Consider the following 24,333-nt stretch of genomic DNA (forward strand, 5'->3'; position numbering starts at 1 on the left):
AAAACGTTCGTTGACTAAGGAAATTTCCTTTTAAAATACTATGGTGTAATGCACTGCAACGACAGGCACTTAGAAAATGAGCCCCTGTTAAAACGTTGTGCCCTTTGGGAAATTGGTGATTTTTGTGAGAGAGTAATTCGTTTTCCAATTTCTCTACATGTCACTGCGGAACTATTAGCCGCAATGATGTTTCCTTGCGGCATCATTTACCAGACGAACGAGATTCGTTAGATTTGGAATGCACTGAATCTTAGACGGGCGGCGGTTTTTCTAGTACGTTGATATTCCACGACACTTCAAACGATGTAATTTACCGGGTAACGCTGCGTAGTTTGACAAGCCTCTTAGCGGAAAGCGTTAGCCAACATAAACCACTGACTTGTTCTTTGGGCTGAATTTGAAGCTGTCTAAACTAAATAACGTCTACCTCGACAGGAATTTAGTTTACAAACTTTCTAGCTTAAAGGTTGTTTTCTTGTATCATGGATACTCCTGTGACACTGACCGTTTTTTAGCCAGCTTATAAAGAACTGGCTGTCAGTCGTTAGCTAGTTCTCTGTTGACACCAGTCCTATCGTAGTGAGTCTGCGGTAGAAACATGTCTGAGTCTGGGCACAGTCAGCCCGGGATGTACGGCCAGGGACGCCGGAGGAGAAGGCGCCGAGGAGACCGAGATGTTGGACCTCCGGGGCAAAATCTTTCTGGTCCGAGCCGGGACCGAGAATACCAGCCGAGAGAACGAAGAGTAAGACGCTCTCATACTCCCGTCAACAAAGTGATTTTTTTTTTTTCTTTTGGTTTAGTCTGCTCACAATAGTGACTCACTTTTAATTTGTTCAGGATGGAAGCGAGGATCCACCAGGCCCTCTTATTCAGAAGACCCCTATCATTCTCGCCAAACCCCCCGGAGAAAGGGTTTGTCCCCTGTTCAGTGATTCATCTCAATAGAAGTATTGAATTTGTTGACATTTATAATGCTGATATGGGGTAGCGGGAAAAGTAGATGTGGATTGCAAGGATGGGACAAAATAGCAAAAGGCTACTCATCATTGTCCTTATTTGTGTAGTGAAGTTATTGTGTTGCCAATTCCAAATATCAGAGCTCTGGACAGATTTTCCTGGTGACTGTGTCACTACTTCATGACTCCTTACAGAGAGGTGTATGACATGAATGAGGGTAACATGATGAACAGAAGTAATTACAATCAACATTTTATGAGCACCCCCAGACCTTAGCTTTTGTTACTATTAACCTGTGTGGTGGTTGGATCCTTTTTAAGGCTAAACAATCACAGAATCCGCCTATCAGTGGACCTCCTGTCCTTGAGAAGCCCATCATGCTAATGAAAGCCAGGGATGATGCTGGGAAACCAGGGACCCCTCCTGAGGCGTCAGCTCAGACCTCTGGTCCTGGAGCCTCCAAGATGGAGAAAGAAGGGCAGCGACCCACCCAACCTGTATACCAGATCCAGAACAGAGGGATGGGCGCTTCTGCATCTAGCAGTGCTGTGGACCGTGAGTTACTGTAGACTGCCCTGCAACTTTTTATTTCTTCTGTAAATGTGTGATGTGGTGATTTTGACAAATAATCAGCCTCTAGAAGTCAACCCTAAGTCTTCTGATTTGATTTCCAGCTATGGTTGGCCAGTCTAAACTCCTCCCCCCGGAGAAGATGAAGCACAGCATCAAGCTAGTGGATGACCAGATGAACTGGTGTGACAGTGCCATGGAGGTGAGTTCATGTGAAGAGTCTTCATATGAAGTGATCTGATCATGGTTTTAATTTACTGAGTAATTTACTAAGTTGACTTGACTCAGTCTATATCAATATCTCCATGTAAACAACATTAACATTTTACTGCATTGCAGTATCTGCGGGATCAAACAGACATGTTGGTAGTTGGAGTCCTTGGCCTGCAGGGGGCAGGGAAATCTACAGTCATGTCACTTTTATCTGCAAACACTCCTGATGAAGATCAAAGGTAAAGTTAGATAGCGCACAAATCCATGAAATCAGGGTTTTAAACAGCCCAGCTATGTGTAAATGTTATTTTCCGTTACTTATAAGACAAATTGAATTTAATATTGGACTTTGGCAAGTGTTAGGCAAAAGAAGAAAAGCTAACATATGATTGGATAGGTCAAGATAAGAGAAAAGTTGCTTTGTAGTAAGTGGACGGAGATGCTCTTTAACAAAAAGCAATACCAGAGACTGAACAAAATATTTTGTCTTGTTATAATACCATAAGAACCACGATGATATTTCTTACAATGAAATAACATTGACCTCAACATCCTTCCTTTTATCAAAACAAAATTAAACACACAACACGTCTACACCCACACAGATTCATGATTCATAGCACACAATGAAAGGCTTTGTTTGCATGTTACTCTGAATAAGTTCTCTGTGTGATGTATGCCGGATATTTCATTTACCATAGAAAAAAACTATTCAACCCCTTATCTTATCTAATAACAGTTGATGAAACCCCCTCAACTCCTCATCTTCTCTTTCCTTTCATATACTCATGTACTCAAAATAATAGGACATCATGTAAAAGTTCATTTTCCCTGTGATTTACTTTAGAAAGATACATATCTGTATTTTCTAGAATTATGACATATAAAGTGAAACATTTTAATACTTTCTTTGCTTTAAGCTTGATGAATACAGCTTACAGCTCACAGACATCAAAAGTCCATTATCTCAAAATATTAGAATATTGTGGAGAATCCCATTCAAAAAGGTTTCCTGAGCCTTCATTCTCTCACTCTGGTTCAGTACGTACAGTCATGGACGAAAGTATTGGCACCCCTGGAATTTTTCCAGAAAATACACCATTTCTCCCAGAAATTGTTGTAATCATAAATGTTTTTGGTATAGATGTGTTTATTTCATTTATGTGCATTGGAACAACACAAAAAAATCCAAAGAAAAAAGGCTAAATTGACATAATTTTACACAAAACTCAACAAATGGGCCGGACAAAATAATTGGCACCCTCAACTTAATATTTGGTTGCACAACCTCGGAAAAAAGAATTGAAACCAATGTCTTCCTATAACCATCAACAAGCTTCTTACACCTCGCAGTTGGAATTTTGGACCACTCTTCTTCTGCAAACTGCTCCAGGTCTCTCAGATTTGAAGGGTGCTTCTTGCAACAGCAGTTTAGAGATCTCTTCATAGGTGTTCAAAGGGATTTAGATCTGGACTCATTGCTGGCCACTTCATAACTCTCCAGCTTTGTCTCCAACCCTTTCTTGGTGCTTTTGGAGGTATGTTTGGGGTCATTGTCCTGCTGGAACACCCATGACCTCTGACACAGACCCAGCTTTCTGACACTAGGCCCTACATTGCAGCCCAAAGTTTTTTGAAAGTCTCCAGATTTAATGATTCCTTGCACACAGTCAAGGCACCCAGTGCCAGAGGCAGCAAAACAACCCCAAAACATCCTTGAACCTCCACCATGTTTGACTGTAGGTACTGTGTTCTTTTCTTTGTAGGCTTCATTCTGTTTTCTGTAAACAGTGGAATTACATGCTTTTCCAAAAAGCTCTACCTTAGTCTCATCTGTCCACAAAATGTTCTCCCAGAAGGATTGAGGCTTACTCAGGTACATTTGTGCAAAGTCCAGTCTGGCTTTTTTATGTCTCTTTGTCAGCAGTGGGGTTCTCCTCGGTCTCTTGCCATTGCGCTTCATCTCATTCAGATGACGACGTATGGTCCAAGCTGACATTTTTGCACCCTGAGTCTGCAGGACAGCCTGAATTTGTGTGACAGTTGACTGAGGATGTTTATCCACCATTCCAACTATCCTGCGTTGCATTCTTTTGTCAGTTTTTCTCTTCCATCCACGTCCAGAAAGACTAGCCACAGCTCCATGGGTCATAAACTTCTTGATTATATTACACAAAGGAATGTCAAGATCTCTGGAAATGGTCCTGAAACCTTGAGATTGTTCATATTTTTCCACAGTTTTGCTTCTTAAGTCCTCAGACAATTCTCGGCTCCCCTTTCTCTTCTCTGTGCTTGGTGTGACACACACAGGCACACAACACAAAGGCTGAGTCAACTTTTAGACATTCTAACTGGCTTCAGGTGTGATTTCTAGATTACCAGCACCTGTTACTGCCACATGTGAGTTTAAATGAGCATCACATGCTTGAAATAAAATGATTTACCCACAGTTTTTCAAGGGTGCCAATTATTTTGTTTGGCCCATTTGTTGAGTTTTGTGTAAAATTATGTCAATTTTGTCTTTTTTCTTCAAAATTTTTGTGGTGTTCCAATGCACATGAAGGAAATAAACATGTGTATACCAAAAACATTTGTAATTTCAACAATTTCTGGGAGAAATGGTGTATTTTCTGGAAAAATTCCAGGGGTGCCAATAGTTTCATCGATGACTGTACAACTGCAATCATGGGGAAGACTGCTGACTTGACTATTGTCCAGAAGGTCACTGCTGAAAGGGCAGGCTGTTCTCAGAGTCTGTATCAAAGTATATTCACGGGAAGTTAAGTGGAGGGGGAAAGTGTGTTAAGAAAAGGTGCAGAAGCGACAGGAATGAGTGCAGCCTTCAGAGGGCTGTCAAAAGAAGCAGATTCAAGAACTTAGGGGAGCTTCACAAGAAGTAAAGTGAGGCTGGAGTCAGTGATCTTGGGCAGTGGTTCTCAACTGGTGGGTCAGGACCCAAAAGTGGGTCACAGAGCAGCAATCATGTTCCAAACTGCAACATATTCAATTAAGTAAGCGTACGTTATTGAAATTTTTTAGGAAACTTGGGTTGCGATCTGTCATAAGACAGACTGGTGGGTCCTGAGGCTGGACCAGTTGAGAACCACTGATCTAGAGCCACCACACACAGATAGGTCCAGGAAATGGACTACAAGTGTCATGTGTTTGGTGTCAAACCACTCCTGAGCCACAGAGGTTATCACCAACGTCTCACCTGGGCTAAGAAGAAAAAGAACTTGACCGTTGCTCAGTGCTCCAAAGTCTTGTTTTCAGATGAAAGTAAATGTTGAATTTCATTTGTAAATCAAAGCCCATTTTTCTGTAGGACGACCAAAAAGGCACAGAATCCATGATGCCTGAAGTCCAGTGTTTTCAATTTTCAACTTTCAGATTGTGGAGAACAATGTTGTCCACAGTTTATGTTCTCTTGACATTTGTAACCTGACTCTAACCCAGTTAGAGACCGACTAAATAAATTAAATCAGTGTTTGAAGCGTTGTGTTCCTTGTTTGGAATAAGCATGCTGTCTGTTTTCACAGAGGTTATGTATTCAGAGCCCAAACTCCAGAAATCAAAGAAAGAGGAGGAAACCAGAGCACAGGCATTGATTTCTTTATCACACAAGAGAGAGTTATTTTCTTGGACACACAGGTAAGATAAACCCACCATTATTAAAGTAAGATCTTCTCTCTCTTCATCTGCTGTATTTCCTTCTGCTTTAATTATGTAAAACATTAAGAAGATATGTAAATTGAAAGCTCTCATTGGAATAGAAGGAAGTCAGATTTTACTGTAAAATCCTGATTTGTTTCTTTAGCCAGTGCTCAGCCCGTCTATCCTGGATCACCTCATCAACAATGATCGCAAGTTGCCTCCGGAGTACAACCTCCCACACACATATGTCGAGATGCAGGTCAGTGGTTGACCTATAGATGCTGTTATCCATTGTATCTAGGATGCAAAGACTACATGTACAAACAGGGTTAGAAAGTAAAGCAGATTTTAAAGTGCCTGTTCTTTTTTACTGTTCAGTGAAGGGGCAACTCCACTGGTTGCAAGTCTGATTGTTTACAAGCCAAAGAAAAGAAAATGTTGTGCAGTTAATCAGTCACCTGTATTGCTTTGAAATACGTCATCACTGGTTTAGACATTTGGTTGTGGTGTACACATGAGGCAAAACCAGTGCCACCAATATCTCAACCTTCCAGCTTTCAAATAAAAGTAGCCTAAAACATGACAGATTTATGACAGACAGCAGCTCATACTGAGACCCGATCATCTACGTTTTGATTTGACTCTAGAGAAAAGAGACAGACCTACACACTCACTGGCCAAACAGCACTGCTTCTTCTTCGTGTCAGAGCCAGTTTCAATGTTTAAAATAAAGGTGAATTGCGCCACAGCAATTGGTCTAAGGTGTTTTCAAATCTTTTGGTTTTGTGTCTGCAAATAACGGTAACATTAAACAAAGTCTGTGTGCTGGAATGGACTGACTCACTTATCCAGAGCACAGCACAGAGTGATTTCAATCTCCATTACAAAAACTTAAACAACTGCTCAAAGCTGCAGTTCAGCCCATGGCTCCTGGTTTGGCCATGATTGGTGGTCAAAGGAACTGCTGTAACTCCATAAACTCACCATTGATCGTAGCTCTGTTGGGGTTCATTAAATCCAAGGATAAACACCTTTTTTTCCTAACAAACACTTCACACAAAAACAAAGGTCTTCTGTTGTTACATGACTTTTACTTTTACTTTTTTACTTATATTGAAAGTCATACCAGAAATGTCTTTTAAGGATTTTTGGGGCTTTTTACCGTTGTTGGGATATGACAGCTACAGGGAGAAGGGACATATGGGGGAAGAAATAGCAAAGCCATGCATCAAACAGTGCCTAGACTGGGAATCGATCCCACTACTAGCACACTGAGGACTTTGGCCTCTGTATATGGGCACTTACTTCACTAACTGAGCTAAACCAGCACCCAAACAGCCTGTTTTAGTAGTATCTTAACATAACTCGTCAAAAGAGAAAAGGTGTAGCAAAAATGGGCAGAAAAAGTGTTGAAACTGGGTTAAAAAGTAGTACAAATAAATAATTCCAATATTAATATCAATTACAGACATATAGAGAACAAAAGACAGCATTGTCTCTTGATCCCTTTGTTTTTCTTTACCTACTCACATGTGGACTTACTTTCAGTTCACTTCAGTGAATTTGTTGCATGCCAGTATTTGGACAAAATTTATGCCTCTACTTTCTGTTTAATCCCTCCACAGTCTCTTCAGATCGCTGCCTTCCTGTTTACAGTGTGTCACGTCGTCATTGTGGTACAAGACTGGTTCACTGACTTAAACCTGTACAGGTAGGTTTTTTCTTATATATACAAATGTTTCTGTACTTTTCTGTAAACATAGCTTTGTTGGAGAGATAGATAAACATGTATCAGTCAGGAAGATTCTGACAGTCACTGAAAGGTTCCTCCTCACACAGGAATGTAGAGCATTTCGTCTTGTATCTTGAGAGGATATTTGTCTTCTGCTTTTTCATTAGCTCAATAATGTTCTGCTTTCTGTTGGTCCTGTGAGGCAAAAATGTGGATAAAGCCAGACCAGTTGAGAGTGACTGGCTATGTAGTCACCATACATGTGTGGATACTTTGATGCAGGATGTTACCTGGTCAAGATTCCCACACAAAAGAAAGTTCTTTCATTAATTTGAAGTACAGTTGAGAACTCGCAGAATCTGCTGCACTTCCTTTATAGCTATACTTTCGTGAATGCAGTTCTGGTATTACATGGGAGCAATGTCTCTGAATAGGTTTCTTCAGACTGCAGAGATGTTGAAACCTTCCACTCCATCTGCCAGCCATGACAGCACCGGTTCTTCAGGCGTTGATGATGGAGCAGAGTACTATCCTCATATAGGTGACTTTTTAATCCCAGAAACAAACAATCTTATAAACCAAGCAGGTTTCTAAAGTCAATATTTAAGTATCTCCTCTCTAATCTCCTTCTGTCAGTGTTCCTCCAGAATAAATCCAGACGGGATGATTTCTGCCCAAGGAATCTGAAGAACATGCATATGGTGGTGGATAAATTAATGGCCTTTTCTCATCTCAAATACAAAGGTTGAAAATGCTTGATGTTTTCTAGTACATACACAAATGTGGATTTTTGGATTTCTTGGATTTTTTAAGGGCAAACAAGCTTGGGAATTGGTGTAGTTTGCTTAGAATTCGTTATAGTTGCTTTTAGAGATATGTTTATTGAAATAGTTCCTCCAGACTATGCTCGTTTCATCTTTGTAGTCATCCTTTAACGTGTGTTTTTAGGCACCTTATCCATGCTTGACTGCAATATCTTCCCCGGCCTGAGGCAGGACTTTCTGACAACTGAAGTCAACATGTTCCTCCTCCCAGTGCAGGAGAGTGATGGGGATGATAGTCTGGCAAAAGCAGGTTAGAGAGAAATCGTCCATTCATTAGACAAAACTAAGTTGTCTTCGTTATTGTGAAACTGGAATTGACCCAACTCTCATTTTTAGGGTCAGGAACATACCCGCTTTTTTCTCTGCTCCCGGGCTATAAAGGACACCCTTCCTTCTCCACTATGGTTTCAAAACTCCGCAGCCAAATTCTGGCCATGCCCCGCTGTCAGCTGTCTCACACCATCCTCACTGAAAAGAACTGGTAAACATCACTCCCTTTTCTTCCAACACTATTTCTTATTCTAATTTTATGCTTTTATTTTTAATATTTAAAAATGGCAAATTGCCACAAAAAATAGTGTGTTTTTTTTAACCGAAGACCAACATTTACTCTGCCTGTACCATGTATTCATCCCCTTAGATGTTTTACCCTTTTATTGGTTTTATAAACAAATCATAGTCAATATAATTTGGCTTTTTTTACAGAAAAAAACCCACAAACATAATTAATGCCAAAGTGAAAACAGATTGCTACAAAGTAATGTTGTTAAAAAAATATGTAATGTAAAATAAGTGACTGCATAAATATTCACCCCCTTTAAAGTGGCTGGCCTAATTCAACCTTCATTAGGCAAACAGTATGTTAGTCTGATGCAGGTCTAGTACTGTAACGTTGCAAGTAAATATCCCTTTTCTTTGGACAGTGTGCAGGTGTTTTCTTGAAATGTTTGCTGGATACCTTGCCCTCGCACTTGTCCTGAGAAATAGATGTGCGAAGCAACCTTTCCATTGTGAAATCCTTGATCTACCCATAAAGTCAGTCTGTATCCAAACAGGAAGTCAATTACTCTTAGTGTGAGACAGGAGAAAATCCAAACTGATCCAAAAGCAGTTTTAAATGCAAATTAGTGGAATTCTAAAACTTGATAAAAAAAAAAAACAATGTGATTAATTGTAATTAAACGAAGGAATTCTACAATCAAGAATGGTTAAAAAAGTTCATCCTTGACATCCCTAATAAATAAATATAGTTACAGTTCAATCACTGCAACTTTTTGCAGTCATCGTCTGTTGTCTGACAAAGATGTTTACCATCATCTCGATCCATAACACACCTACAAGTAGAGCACATTCAGAAAAGCGTTAAAACTTACTGATTAACAAGCTGATTACAGTTTCTATTTTTTACTGATTTTTTGTGTTTTATAGGTTCCACTACGCGGCTCGTATCTGGGACGGTGTGAAAAAGTCATCAGCTCTCTCTGAATACAGCCGCCTGCTCAGCTAACACCTCGGCTGAACTGTTGATACGTGAAACAGCTCTGAAAGCTCTGATGTCCCATACTCCGGTCTCAAAAAGAGGACGTGACCCTCAAAGCGGAGAGCACCATGTGCATCCTGCACGAGGGACAGGAAGCCTGGTCAGTCAGTGAAGAGTCAGGTGTAAAAGCGAGGCGACATCGTCTTTTGCAGACTCTGGCGGGATTGAAAACAGAGGAACTGATGATGTCATAAAGTTGACTATCAGTTAAACTAAGCTGCAACCTTCAGCTACACGGTGGTGAGAAACAGTGAGTTGTCTGCATTTTAAGGCAAATGTAAGGTGTACATGATGTTGTAAATTCAGTTTTGATGCACACCAAGATGAAAATGTAACCCTCTTAAGTTCCTTTTTGTTTCTTTCTTTTAACAATCAATTAAAAAGTTGTGAGTTAATCAAAAATAAAGTTAAGTAAAAATTATTGTTGTGTGGTTCTACATATTCAGGGAGCTTTTCATCACAAAAGTTCTTTTAACATGTCCAAGACTAATTTTAAATCATACTGTTTTGGATAATTATGCCCCACAGAGGAAGTCATTGGCCTTGTGCCACCCAAATTAATGCATCGGGAGCTGTGATTTTAAAAGGTAACAACACATTAGCTCAAGTCTATTAGGTTTTTTGGGCCCTGATTTTTCAAAATCAGTCACAAAAAGATGTACAGTGCTTAACAAATTTATTAGACCACCTGTCATATTTGTCTCAGAGACCATCCAGCATCATGAAGTGCTTTAAAGGTGCAGTGTGTAATATTTAACCTAGTAGCATTTAGCTGAACAAACTTGGTAAAATAAAACAAAACATTTCTAAGATGATCTATCTAAATAAGTGTTTAGTCATCTAAATTCAAAAATAGCTATTTTGAAAAAACAACTCAGAATAAACCTTTAATTCAAACATAGGGAGGGTCCCCTCCATGGATGCCGCCATCTTGGATTTTTACATGTTTCCATGGTAACATGGAGGTTAAAAAGGATAAACAAAGTAATTGTATTGTACTGTATAGTATTCACATTACAGATACACATTAAATTCAACTGGTTGCCACAGTTTCCAGCAGAGAAATGCAATCTAGAACCCACTTCTAGATGTTGATATTCAGTTTTACACACTGCACCTTTAATGCGGACTCTTTCATTTTCAGTGAACTCTCCACGTTTTACCATTTTGAACAGGAATGAGGAATGTCAAACTGAATTCACCGTTTTATACCCAAATTTGAGCCGGCTCACTGGGCTTCTCTGAGAAGTCAGAAATAAATCAAGCATAACATTCAACCACTAAAACTCATTTTTCTGTTCAGGAATGCAAGTAAATAACTATAATTTGACATATTAATCAAGAAATATGAATGTGCTTTACTATTTTTTCAGTTTTTTTTAAATAAATCAGTACATTTGAAAATTCATGGATAATAATAATTATATTTTAGCATTAAAAATATTATTTGGGTTAAAGAGCTTCTACATATAGGTGTATTAACCATTGCAGAAACATAAAAAATGATTTTTGTAATTACTAGTGTTGCCAATTATGGCAGCTGTGGCATAAACCTCACTTTGGGTGGTGGTCTAATAAATTTGTTAAGCACTGTATATATTAATCACACAAAGTCTGCAGTCTGCTCTTACTTAAGTTTAAACAATAATGTCATTAGCATAGACAAAAGAGGCATTACTCTGCTGTTTTTATGGACTAGTGTGGAAGCTGTTGATAGGGCTGATCATATCCTTAGCATTCTCTAATACTGAGTTTGAATGTGTAACTTAAGAATAGTTATGGCACAGCTTTTCTGTTCGTCAAAGCTTTTAATAAAAGGAACAGTTCAGGTACCAATTTATTTATTTTTCTTATATAACATGACTGTATCTATCAGTCTCGCTTCCTTCCTTAATCCATATCATCCAAGATCTGGCTGTATTTCCATGCACACCTACTTGTAATGCAAAACCACATCATCACATGATTTGAGAAGGAATAAAAATGTTTTAAAAGGCAAATCAAGGTGAATGAAGCTCCGTGTTTATTTGCATGCAGAGCAGGAAGTTTCCAACACAAGTCGTCCTTTGTGGCATTGGACAGGTGTGACGAAAGCCACAAGGAAACATTGCCAATATCAACTCTGAAACTCCTTACATGAGTAATTGACAATTTAATAGAAAGTGACTGTAAAATGTTGGCTTTTAGATCCATTTCTTCAAGTAATGCAGCATCTTGTCACAACAAAGTTATCGTGTCATTCACTCATCAGGTGTAAATAGCACCATTGTCATATGTAGGGAGAAACAAAAATAATCAACCAGGGAAAATCAGAGGGTGGGAGTTTCAAAAGAAAGCAGAAGAGCAGGGAATTTAAGTTGGCAATTTGAGAGCAAGCAGACATTTTGAGCACAAACAGACAAAATCTAAGCAGTTTTGAGAACAAAAGTAGGTTTGAGTGGAAGGTTTGAAGAATAGTCACAGCCCAAAATTTAAAAAAATTATGGATATAAAGCATTACAAAAACATGGCAAAAAAAAGGTCTAAAATTCTGTTTTCACCTTGGCATGATGGGGTACTGAGTGTAGATTAATGAGAATAAAACTGTTTTTCAACTGTAGCAGATTGCAGCATAACAGAACTGTAACGTGAAGGGGGTCTGAATACTTAATGAATGCACTGTGTATATATACAGCATACACATTTAAATATATACATACAGTGCTTAACAAATTTATTAGACCACCCTTACCTTACCTTAAGGTTTATGCCACAGCTGCCCTAAATTAACAGCATTGGTAATTACCAAGTCATTTTTTATGTTCCTGCAATGGTTCATACACCAAAATGTAGAAGCTCTTTAACTAAAATGATATTTTTAATGCTAAAATATAATTATTATTGTATCCATGAATTTTCAAATTTACTGATTTACAAAAAAAACTGAAAAAATAGTAAAGCACATTCATATTTCTTAATCAATATGTCAAATTATAGTTATTTACTTGCATTCCTGAACAGAAAAATGAGTTTTAGTGGTTGAATGTTATGCTTGATTTATTTCTGACTTCTCAGAGAAGCCCAGTGAGCCGGCTGAAATTTGGGTGAATTCAGTTTGACATTCCTCATTCCTGTTCAAAATGGTAAAACGTGGAGAGTTCACTGAAAATGAAAGAGTCCCAGGGTTTCCGCGGGGCATTAAAAAGCATTAATAGTCATTAAATTGATTTTGCGAAAAGTGAGGCCTTGAATGGCATTAAAAATCATTAAATTTGATTCTCGGTGGCATTAAAAATTCTTTCTGTAGTTTTCCCAGAAAGCCTAGTTCATTTATTACTTATTTCTGGTACATTTTAGACTCAAGCGGAATGTTTTTTTCGTCTCGTCATGCGCCATTCTGTGCGTCTGGAGCGCGAGCGGCTACGCACCGCCATGGTGAGAGAGGGAGCTACTGCAGCGCTTACAGACGGGCCAGGCTCAGAGCAGACGCAGTACAGGTGTCATTATGTTGAAGAGGAGCGCTGCCATAATCCCAAGGTTTATTTTAAGGCACGTAGGCTAGACGATGTTAAAAACGTGTATCTACTAACTTACTTCTTCGTTAGCCTCGTCCTTTCCAATTATGCACTGACGGTCGCAGTGTTGGCTATCAGTGAGAGGACAGAGCTCTCAGTCTGCGCTAACTTCTGATTAAACATTAATGTATAAAACGATGCCGTTTTTCTCCACTAATATCCTAGGTGCTGCTGTTAGGTTAACAAGACAATACGCGTCTGAATGTAGCATACAGGTCTGATATGACAAGGACAGACAAACAGCAGTGTACGAGGGAGAAATGAGAGAGAGAGACAGGAGCACACTGCATAAACTTTGTGTGTTTTGTTAGGGTAAGTACGCGATTTAGAGATAGTTTTTTTTAATTACCTTTGAAGTCCAATAGTACTGATGTTATGATTACACTGTTAGAGAGAAAAGAGTGCTGTTCATTTACATTAGTTCTATAAACATCAGACCGCAGTGATAGTACAATATGGACCAAACTCTAACAGTGCTTAATGAGTGTTAAATAATGTTTGGAATATTTTCCTATTACTCTGAGTATCAGTAAATATATAAGGGGTGTCCAAACTATGGGCTGTGGACCAACTGTGGCCCTTGGTCCTTTTGAACTGGCCTGCAAGAGATCCATTGAAAAGACCCACATAATAACATAAAACAACTATATTTATTAGTTTGACTAGGAATGAATAATATTGGGTTTTATACAATCTGGGGATATTTACAAATTAAATTTAGCTGATATCAATACCAATATACAGTCATGGACGAAAGTATTGGCACCCCTGGAATTTTTACAGAAAATAAAACATTTCTCCCAGAAATTGTTGAAATTACAAATGTTTTTGTTATACACATGTTTATTGCCTTTATGTGCATTGAAACAACACAAAAAAATCTGTAGAAAAAAGACAAAATTGACATAATTTTACACAAAACTCAAAAAATGGGCTGGACAAAATTGTTGGCACCCTTTTAAAACTGTGGGTAAATCATTTTATTTCAAGCATGTGATGCTCATTTAAACTCACCTGTGGCAGTAACAGGTGCTGGCAATCTAGAAATCACACATGAAGTCAGTTAGAATGTCTAAAAGTTGACTCAACCTTTGTGTTGTGTGCCTGTGTGTGTCACACCAAGCATGGAGAAGAGAAAGGGGAGCCGAGAATGGTCTGAGAGCTTAAGAACCAAAATTGTTGAAAAAATATGAACAATCCCAAGCTTACAAGACCATCTCTAGAGATTTTAAAAGTCCTTTGTCCACTGTGCGTGATATAATCAAGAAGTTTTTAACCCATGGAACTGTGGACGTGGATGGAAGAGAAAAATTGACAAAAGAATGCAACGCAGGATAGTTGGAATGGTGGATAAACATCCTCAGTCAACTTCCACACAAATTCAGGCTGTCCTGCAGACTCAGGGTGCAAAAGTGTCAGCTCGGACCATACGTCGTCATCTGAATGAGATGAAGCGCTATGACAGGAGACCAAGGTGGCCAGCAATGAGTCCGGATCTAAATCCCATTGAACACCTATGAGGAGATCTCAAAACTGCTGTTGCAAGAAGCACCCTTCAAATCTGAGAGACCTGGAGCAGTTTGCAAAAGAAGAGTGGTCCAGAAATCCAGTTGAGAGGTGTAAGAAGCTTGCTGATGGTTATAGGAAGTGATTGGTTTCAGTTATTTTTTTCATGGGTGTGCAACCAAATATTAAGTTGAGGGTGCCAATAATTTTGTCCAGCCCATTTTTTGATTTTTGTGTAAAATTATGTCAATTTAGTCTTTTTTCTTCGGATTTTTTGTGTTGTTCCAATACACATAAAGGCAATAAACACATGTATACCAAAAACATTTGTAATTGCAACAATTTCTGGGAGAAATGGTGTATTTTCTGTAAAAATTCCAGGGGTGCCAATACTTTCATCCATGACTGTATAAATGTAGTTTAGACCTAACACTTCAGTCCTTGAAACACATTTTGAGGATGAACAAAGAAATAACTTCAGTCTCTAGAACACACTAAAGTTTAAGTAATAAGGATGAACACAGAAAAATACTTCAGCTGTCTTTCAGTCCTGCCAAAAATAGAAAAAAAAGATGAATACAATACATGTTTGCTTTGGTAGATATTAATGAGAGCTGTAATATTGGCCGTTTTGGTTTTGTCTTTCAAGTACATTCACTTACTAAGCATATATTTTGGTTACATGCTGGTTTTAGGGATGTAACAAACATTTTATATATTGTGCTACGGGTTTTGTGTTCTGTGCTACAAGATTGTCAACCTCTGTAGCACCAGCACTGTGGGCAAAAAAAGTGAACGTACAGCCCTGCAATGAACTGAAAAACACTGAGTCAGAGATGGACACAAAAACTAACAGACTAAGGCGCATGCCTTAAAGGGGAGCTAGTGGTCACCCTTCAGTGCAGTATAAGTTCTCTCTCAGCTCCATGAGTTCTGATATGTTTAAGATGAGATATTTGTAATGACAGTTTTCATATAAAAATCATCTTTTACAAAAAAACAAACCTGTGTAATTTTTCTTCAGTTTACAGTCATGGCATTAAAAATTTTACGGTATAGCATTAAAATGGCATTAAAAAGCATTAAATTTGACTGGCTGATTTCTGCAGAAACCCTGAGTCCACATTAAAGCTCTTCATGATGCTGGATGGTTTCTGAGACAAATAGACAGGTGGTCTAATAAATTTGTTAAGCTCTGTAAATACAGAGAGAGGGTGACAGAAACAGAGGGACTGACTGAGACAGACAGTAACAGAAGTGAAGGTGTGGTCTGATGCTGAGGACTACTCCCTCTATTGAGGACTATTTAAAGGTTCGACTGATCGCAGAGAAAGACACTTTTCTCCTACCATCCCAAAATGCATCTCCTCAGCCTGGTGTTTGGGTTTGCACTTTTGCCTGAAGGTAAGTTTTCGTTCTACTTCATGCTTTCCACAAAGTTCCATCTTTTTTGAAAGGGAGGCTGTATTGTTATCTTACATGGTTCTTCATTCCCACAATAAAAACTTCCAGAATATGATTAAAAAAATACCATGTTTCCTCCATTCTTGTGTTTTTTTTTTCAGCCTACACTCTAAAGTGTTATGAATGTGGGCCAGGGATCAAAGAAACCTGTGCAAACAATGTGAGAGAGTGTCCTTCAAAGGATCAGCAGTGTGGAGCAGTAAGGATAGCCTCACAAACAGGTAAGGTGTCTTTAATTGTTTGTTAGAATTAAACTACTTTGCACTGACATTGTTAACCAAAGACTTTTCCCTCAGGTATTCTACAAGCTGATCTTCACATGAAGTCATGTTTCACTGCTGATCAGTGTTTGGAAGGCTCAGTCAACTATGGAACTAACAGGACACTGATCACCACCAAGTGTTGCACCTCTGACCTCTGCAACACTGACTTCGCTCCAGGTAACTCGCTTTTATCATCTCGTGATATTTTGAATCTTTTTTGTTCCTTATTCAAAGTTCCTGTAGGGATCTTTTAGTTTGTTATGAAAAAGCCCTATATTGATAACTCAAGACCATCAATAACAAAACTGACCATTTCTTTAAAGTTGTTCATAATGCCTGAGCTCATTGAAGAATCTAATTTTTAAAGAATATTTTCCAAAGCTTGAATGTCAGAAATGCTAACTTCAAATACCTACCGTAATTAATGAGTTAATTTTGATTTGTTTATGTCTTTTTGACATTTGCAGTATATATATTTGTAAATGTGAGAGTTGTGTGCTGCTATGCCAGTCCTGTCCTGGTGAAGAATCTAAGACCTTATTTCTGAGTCCAACATTAAAGACACAGACTCAAATTCCCAGACAAGTGAGGAAAATTACGTTTCCCTCCATCTCCATCTGCTCTTTGAAAGCCCAGGGGCATCATATTCCCAACTGCCACAGACATAGCAAAATGTTTACACGTGTGTTTGTGAGGGAGAGAGTGGTTATTTTCTCTATTTCTAAAGCATCAAATGTTTTCTTACAGTAGTAATAATGATGAAAGTAAGCAAGAGGTCAAGGAGAACTTCTGCCATGCAGCGCCTGAATGTCTCTCTCAAAACAATGAATGAATGAGTATTTTAGCAATTCCAGTTCCATTCTCCCAAAGGCAATGGAAATTTTGAATGTGTTTTCAGTCAGGATTTTGAAGCTTTTTCACTAAAAGCTTTTTCGCTATACTAAAGGGTGTTGCTAATAAGTGGCAATTTATGACTACAAAGTTTGTGGAGGACATCATCATGCCAAACATGTAAATTCATCTATCACTCAGCCTTCCATCAGCTGAGCTTTCTGTGCTAAAACTACTCTGACTTTGACCGGTATTAGGAGAGGCTTTTGTGAAGAGGCCAGAGTACTCAAAATCAATGACATATTGCCTTCTCCATAATCCCAGAGCTGGTTCCGGGCATAGACCATGGACTATAGGTGGTTGTGTAGGGCGCCATGCTTAAGGGGGCGCCGATGTGAGACCTGAATATTTAGACTGGACATAGAATGAAGCACCAAAGTAACAGATTGTCAACTCCTGAGCTTTGTACTCTAACCCAGTAGTTCTCAACTGGTCAGGCATCAGGACCCACCACTTCCTCCTTAAGAGAAGTCATGACCCAAATAAAAAGAAAAAAAAAAGAAGAAAAAAATATCGTCATTTATTTCATGAATGTTAGTTAATCAGTATTCTTGGCTACCATTACACCATGAAGACAAGAGAACACTCCAAAAATGTTGGTATTCGACCCAAAATAGAAAACTTATTGAACAAAGAGACACGACAAAAGAAGCACGTTAGAACGGCACTTCATTACAGAAGGATTTGCATGCACACATCTTATTTTACTCCATTTTCCCCAGATTGCATGAAAGTTTGGTAATTTCTCTAATAATGTCCTTGTCATGTTGGGTAAACCAGCTTTATAGGTAGAAATCTTAAGAAAAATACTGAATTTTACTCTGAATCACAGGAAAACCAAACAAAAAATACATGTATGAAATTACTGTTTGTCCACTCAGGGCTTCTGTAGATGGAGTTTTTGCCTTTGTTTTTTGCCCTGGCACACATTCATGACCCACTAGAAAGAGTTTCGAGACCCACTTTTGGGTCCCGACCCACCAGTTAAGAACCACTGCTCTAACCTCTGTGCCCCTCAGTCCAGCCTTTCTCTCTCCCACGTGCACGACCGCGCCGCATTTCACAATAAATGCCGTTTGAAAATATGAGCTGTTTGTAACAGAGTCTCAAAAATAACACGTTTAGTTTTTGAGACTCCGTTTTAAAAAATTGCTTTTAAAATGGCATTTTAAAATATTTTTATTTAACCTTTATTTAACCAGATAAAAACCCATTGAGATCAGGATCTCTTTCACTTGGCCAAGAGGTCAGCAGCACCTGTCATAAGAACAGTTACAAAGAAGTAACAGTATAGATTTAAACATACACTTTTAGAGGTGCAGTACTGTTTTCAAGTGCAGGAGCTGTAACACAACAGCAAACAACAATTTGAGATTTAAAACATAGGCACTGTTCAATGGTCTCACACTGTCTGTCCCTCAGGATAGAACGGAAGGCTCCAAGTGGAATAAGTTCCGAGAGTTTCAGTTCAGTCTGTAGAGTATTCCACCAGAGACGCAGAGAAAATAAGACGCCTGTAAGGTGTTTCATGATAAAACACCTTTTGAAACAGCATTTCACAATAAAACAGACGCAGCTTGACTAGAGTTTATTTTGAAAGGCTGTGCTACGGGACACTCATTTTGAACCCACCTGGACAGACGTTTTGTCTTTAATTTGTACTATATTTACCTCCGCCAAGGAGGTTATATGATCGGGTGGGTTTGTTTGTTTGTTTGTTTGTTTGTTTGTTCGTTTGTTAGCAACATAACTCAAAAAGTTGTGGACGGATTTTGATGAAATTTTCAGGAAATGTCAGAAATGGCATAAGGAAGAACTGATTCATTTTTGGGACTGATCCGGATCACTGTCTGGATCCAGGAATAGGGCTAATGGCGGAGGTCTGCACTCTCTGAGTGCTTTTCAAGTTCATGATGTTTACAGGAGAAAGTGTTTCATGACTGTTTCCTAACCTGGTATTTATGGCAGTTTATCAGTTGAAGAATTTTCAGCAGAGCGGCAGGATCCTGGCTGCACATGCACTGCAAAAGTTGAGAATAGGGAACTATTGACACTGGCGCTAGGACCAGGGGGACGTTAATAGTAGTGGGACTGGTCAGAAGTGGGAGTGGATGTTGTACCTATGTGAATGATGACTTTGGTGATTAGTGGATTATTGGCAAGTACCTCAATGGTTTTATCTGTGATGTCACGGACTGTGGCTCCCGGGAAACAATGAGTTATAGCTGTGCCAGATCTGACATGCCTGATGATGGAGTCCCCTATAACCAGGGTTGTGGGCTGGTGCTGGAGCTCACCTGAGGGCATGGAGTTGGTTTGTTTAGATGTGATGTGCCGCGGTGTGCGGTGTCCAGCGGCTGCAGACCGACTGGAGGAGGCTTTTCCCAGTACCGAGGGTGGCTTTGGCGGCGGCTGAGCAGGTCCAACAGGGGACTCCGGGTTGTCGGTGGAAAGGTGTTGCTCTCCTAGAGCCTCGAGCTTGTTTTCCAACTGAAAGGTCCCAGCAGGAGGAGGAGGAATGTGGGAAAGGTGCCTGTCATGTTTCTTGCCCCAGATGACCGTTCAAGTGTCCCAAGAAGCTGGAGTGGAACAATTCTGGGCTTTCGGCTTTGCACCGAGCCTAAGCCAGTCCTGGTCCTCCTGAATCAATGGCAGCGGTTCAGAGGTAGTGGAGGGACCAAGCCAGGGAAGTGTTGTGTTGTTGACTGGGAAGCGGGAGGCCTCTGTGGCCAGCGAGTCCGTGACATGCTCAGCCTCCTGGATTTGATAAAGACTGGAAATCCGACCCTCAAGTTCTGCAATTTTCTGGGCAAGCCGACAGCATCCAGCACAGTCAGGCGGAGAGGTAGGTGGTGGCATTGCTCTAGAAATGTAGACACTAGACTGCCTGTTGCTTGTGTAAACACCGTGGGGCTGTTGGCGGGAAGCCCACTCAGTGTTCAGTGTCCAATATTTTGTGATCAAGACAAAAAATGAAACAGCACGTTTGGAGCTAGGACATAATACACAGTTAGAGTCTCTAGCGGTTCATCAATTAATCAAACATGCTCTCAAAACAGTATAGAAGTCACTTAAACTGTGAAATCTGTAAAATATAAAGAGCTACAGACTTAACAAAAATAAATCTCATCTTACATACTCTTCTTTCTTTGGATGAATTGTCCACACTGTAACAGTTAAGAAAAGAAAATAAAAGTCATCTTACATCAGAGTCAGCATTGTTTAAACCTGTTCTACTTGCTCAACAGCAGGTGGCCGCAAATCCCAGCCCAATGGTAAGAAGTGTTACACTTGCATTGGACAGATGTGCACCAAGACTCTGGACTGTGAGGGGGATGAGGACTACTGCATCTCATCCTCAAGTAACCAAATTCAAGCATCTCTGTTCCTAACATTTCCTCTGCTCAGGTCATGAAATTATTCTAGCAGAAGTATGTTCAATTCAAGGTTGTGTATTAACATCATTTTTATCCCCTCAGTGAAACATGGAAATGCACAAGCGGGCAACATGAAGGGCTGTGCCTCAAAGCGGTTTTCCTCATATCTTGACGAGATGGAAGACTTCTTTGATGTGGACTTTAGCGTCTGTCTGGGTGACCTCTGCAACAGTGCCAGCAGCCCGAGGGTTGGCCTCCTGCTGCTGCTGACAGCACCACTGCTCACTTCTGTTATGTTGTGTTAATATTAAAACTGCTCACTTTTCCTCTCAGCTCTGGCTTTGTTCTTTTTCCTGTTCAAGAGAGGGCAGAAAGCTAAACACGTAGTTTAGTTAAAACATTTAGACCAAGGCATAACTGAACTATTTTATTTTTTTGCTGCTGTATTTAAGATTTTTTGGTTTTCATCAAATAGCAGTCAGCAAGTTCTTATCCTGTTGTTCTTTAAGCTATTAAAGGTTCTTAATAAACACTGATTCACAGGTGTTATATATATTAATATTATACTGACTTTTTTCATATTTATGTTGTGTTGATGCTCTTGTCAAAAGCAAAATAAGCAGTTTCCTGAAAATTATGTAGCTTCCTTTTTTAAGTTTTCTTAAACTTTCATGAACTTATTTAAACTTCTGAAATTTCTCATGTTTTTCACTGTCAGATTAAATTCATCAAGCATCATGTGAGTGTGCACATCATCGCTTTGCAGGCACTTAACTCCAGTTTTGTTTGGTTTCTTGTAAGATACAGACAGTCCCAGTCAGTTGAAACTTATGATGCATCTTTGCAGATGTTCTCTGAGAGTCTAACAGAGACTCCTCAGCTGAGACACTGTGCATGAGGTGCCTGCCACCATGATGGCTGCACAGGTTTTATACTGCTGTGGTTCTTTTAATCTTATGATACAATGTCAGACACCTGGAGGACTTCACACTCTAACTCTGTTGTACATCTTCTGGCCATGTAACCTGAAATAAATCTCCAATGACAAACTTATTGGCTCTACCTTTTTCACGTTTTTATTTCCTCCATGTGTAAATTTCTGACAATTAACTGTTGAATTCTGATGATTAACTTACTTATTCATGCCACTTTTGGACCCCTTGTCATTACTGTGTCTGCCAACTCCCTTAACTTTTTTAGTCACTTTTAACCAAATTTTTGGAACTTTTTAACCTCTCTTCACAATTTTCCCACTCATTTTTGCCTTTTTTAGCCCATTTTTGCTGCTGTTATCCAATTTTTCCCTTGTAATTCTTTTTATTCTTCATTTTTTTCCTATGTTTGCCAATTTTTAACTACTTTTAACAAATCATTTTTTCTTGCTAATTTTCTTCCCATTTTTAGCATTGCTTAGCCTATGTTGGCTACTTTCTCATTTTTTGTCTCTCTAAAACCATTTTTGTCAGTTTTTACCCATTTTTGTCACTCTGTAAACACCTTTTCAACTAATTTTTGCCACTTGTAACCCTTTTATGCAAATGTTTTGCCTCTTTTAACAATTACTAAATTAATTTTCCCTGAAAGTTATTTCAGTCCCTTCTACTGTTCTGACTAATCTCTGATTTATAGTCTGGATTTGCCCTTGAAAATTGAAGGTGTTAACAATGTTTGAGACAAGACTTGAACTCATGGTGTGAGTTTGTATTCAAACAGTTACAACAATAGCACAGGAGGCAGATATTTGTGATTGCTTTCTCATGGTTTGACCTCTGTTGTAACTGGGGTAATCTTTTCATTTCTCTGAATTCAAGAATAAAATTCCAGAGGGTCCCAGTAATGCAGAGAAGCTACATGGTGATGGTTTTCAGAGAAAAACTGATGAGATAAATAAAAACCTTGAGCAACAGTGGAGTGTTGTGTGTTGAAACCATCACGTGGTGTGATTTTGAAAGGCCCTCAAACCTCTCAGTGAAGGCCAAGCCAGCTAGTGAAAGAGAAAAAAACAAGGAAGCTAAGAGAGCCACGAAGCCACATACAAATGTGTGCTTTTGCTTTTACCATGGTTTTTGTTGAGGAAATCAGCCTTGAGTTAATTCACTGTGGTGGTTAAAAAAGTGCAAGAGTATTGTACTCAAGTAAAAGTGCAGTTAGTTTGATAAAAATTCATCTGATTTCTGCAACATATTTAAACAATGGGACAGAAGACTGTTTATTACTATGTTATGGCAGCTTTTCTTCATCTTGCTTGATGTACATCTTTAGTTTAACAGTGTTGAGTTTACATTTTTGTCTGTTGCACTTGATAATGCTCCATACATTTTCAATGGGAGACAGGTGTGGACTACATGTAGGCCAGTCTTGTACCCACATTCTTTAACTGTGAAGCCATGCTGTTGTAACTCATGCAGAATGTGATTTGGCATTGCCTTGCTGAAATAGGCAGGGATGTGCCTGAAAACATGTCAACTAAATGGAAGCATATGTTGCTCCAAAACCTGTATGTACCTCTCACTATTAAAGTTCCTGTAACGTGAAATTCAAACTTTGTGCATAAACACGTCAAATATTTTGGAATAAGGTTGCTGTAAACATGTGAAAACACTGAGATCTACATGTGACAGAATTTTTTATTTTAGACTTAAAAAACTGTTCACCTCTTCCCTGATTTGGCTTTATTTGGGCTGGGCAAATATATACAAGTCAATGACATTGCCAGTCTTGATGGAGAATGACCCCACCTCCTAACACTACAACAATATAACATCACTGCGCTGATGCCTGTGCCTTCATTGAAAGTTAACTGTTGGCTATATGCTGTCTTTGTTCATTGTGAGGTAAATTTCCCAAATCTTTCAGCCACAGTGGCCTATGGGTCATTTAAAGTATCATAACAGAGAGATTTGTGCCAGAAAACAGTAAATTTAATCCCCAACTTCTGTCCCTCCGTTCTGACAGAGAGACAGAAGTTGTGCTCTTATCAGAAGCATTCTTTTTAAGTCGAGGTTAGAGACACACCTGTTCACTGCTGCCTTTGAATAAAAGACTTTATCACTTTTTAAATTTTCTGTTGTAACTACACATAATCACTGTTACTTTTACTTTAATCACTTAACCTTCATGTCCCTGAGTTTCTCATCCTTGTGCATCGGTCATTCTGAACCATTGAATTGAGATGGGGTCAGGTGCTGTAAGTAGACCAGAAATCCACCACAGACATCATGTTATGATCTTTGCTTTTATCTCTTGAGGGTTTAACAGGCTGTTTTTTTTTTATTTTCTGCTACACCATATTTCCAGTTTTAGATTTTTTTTAATTCAACCTTATTAATTAACAAAATCTGGCAGTTACATTCATGAAATAACAACATTGCAAATATCACAAACTGAACAATCTTTTCAAGAGTAAAACAGAAAAATAATGGTCAGAGATCTAATCTGAGATTATATCATGTACTGATTTGTTTAAGGAGTAGTTACACAAATGCTGGCTCACTTTAGCTTCGTTACATTTAGCTAATGGTGATATACAGTGCTTAACAAATTTTTTAGACCACCTGTCATATTTGTCTCAGAGACCATCCAGCATCATGAAGTGCTTTAATGTGGACTCTTTCATTTTCAGTGAGCTCTCCACGTTTTACCATTTTGAACAGGAATGAGGAATGTCAAACTGAATTCACCATTTTATACCCAAATTTGAGCCGGCTCACTGGGCTTCTCTGAGAAGTCAGAAATAAATCAAGCATAACATTCAACCACTAAAACTCATTGTTCTGTTCAGGAAT

The 24,333-nt window shown here is 39.0% G+C and overlaps 2 protein-coding genes across 2 annotated transcripts; both read left to right on the forward strand.

Annotated features, from left to right (window-relative positions):
* Nucleotides 1-222: 222 nt before the first annotated feature.
* Nucleotides 223-9,914, forward strand: smg9 (SMG9 nonsense mediated mRNA decay factor). Its single transcript, XM_041793358.1, has 13 exons — nucleotides 223-745; nucleotides 841-915; nucleotides 1,281-1,515; nucleotides 1,635-1,732; nucleotides 1,870-1,982; nucleotides 5,283-5,394; nucleotides 5,561-5,656; nucleotides 7,023-7,108; nucleotides 7,564-7,670; nucleotides 7,766-7,873; nucleotides 8,078-8,203; nucleotides 8,290-8,434; nucleotides 9,382-9,914. Exons 1-13 carry the CDS (start codon nucleotides 599-601, stop codon nucleotides 9,458-9,460), a joined length of 1,527 nt encoding a protein of 508 aa, XP_041649292.1. The 5' UTR covers nucleotides 223-598; the 3' UTR covers nucleotides 9,461-9,914.
* A 5,997-nt stretch (nucleotides 9,915-15,911) lies between these two features.
* On the forward strand, nucleotides 15,912-21,066 carry LOC121513555 (urokinase plasminogen activator surface receptor-like). The gene is made up of 5 exons (XM_041793365.1): nucleotides 15,912-15,957; nucleotides 16,119-16,243; nucleotides 16,301-16,457; nucleotides 20,423-20,533; nucleotides 20,651-21,066. Exons 1-5 carry the CDS (start codon nucleotides 15,912-15,914, stop codon nucleotides 20,851-20,853), a joined length of 642 nt encoding a protein of 213 aa, XP_041649299.1. The 3' UTR covers nucleotides 20,854-21,066.
* Nucleotides 21,067-24,333: the final 3,267 nt, after the last annotated feature.

The sequence above is a fragment of the Cheilinus undulatus genome, linkage group 8 (genome assembly GCF_018320785.1).
Source record: "Cheilinus undulatus linkage group 8, ASM1832078v1, whole genome shotgun sequence".
Taxonomy (NCBI): domain Eukaryota; kingdom Metazoa; phylum Chordata; class Actinopteri; order Labriformes; family Labridae; genus Cheilinus; species Cheilinus undulatus.

What these genes read in the sequence shown, in the direction of transcription:
- smg9 (XM_041793358.1), top strand. Translation starts at nt 599, where the DNA reads ATGTCTGAGTCTGGGCACAGTCAGCCCGGGATGTACGGCCAGGGACGC. An exon ending in GGTGTGACAGTGCCATGGAG is followed by an intron (nt 1,733 to 1,869) that starts GTGAGTTCATGT and finishes ACTGCATTGCAG; the next exon opens with TATCTGCGGGATCAAACAGA. An exon ending in TTATTTTCTTGGACACACAG is followed by an intron (nt 5,395 to 5,560) that starts GTAAGATAAACC and finishes TTGTTTCTTTAG; the next exon opens with CCAGTGCTCAGCCCGTCTAT.
- LOC121513555 (XM_041793365.1), top strand. Translation starts at nt 15,912, where the DNA reads ATGCATCTCCTCAGCCTGGTGTTTGGGTTTGCACTTTTGCCTGAAG. An exon ending in TAGCCTCACAAACAGGTAAG is followed by an intron (nt 16,244 to 16,300) that starts GTGTCTTTAATT and finishes TGTTAACCAAAG; the next exon opens with ACTTTTCCCTCAGGTATTCT. An exon ending in CAACACTGACTTCGCTCCAG is followed by an intron (nt 16,458 to 20,422) that starts GTAACTCGCTTT and finishes GCTCAACAGCAG; the next exon opens with GTGGCCGCAAATCCCAGCCC.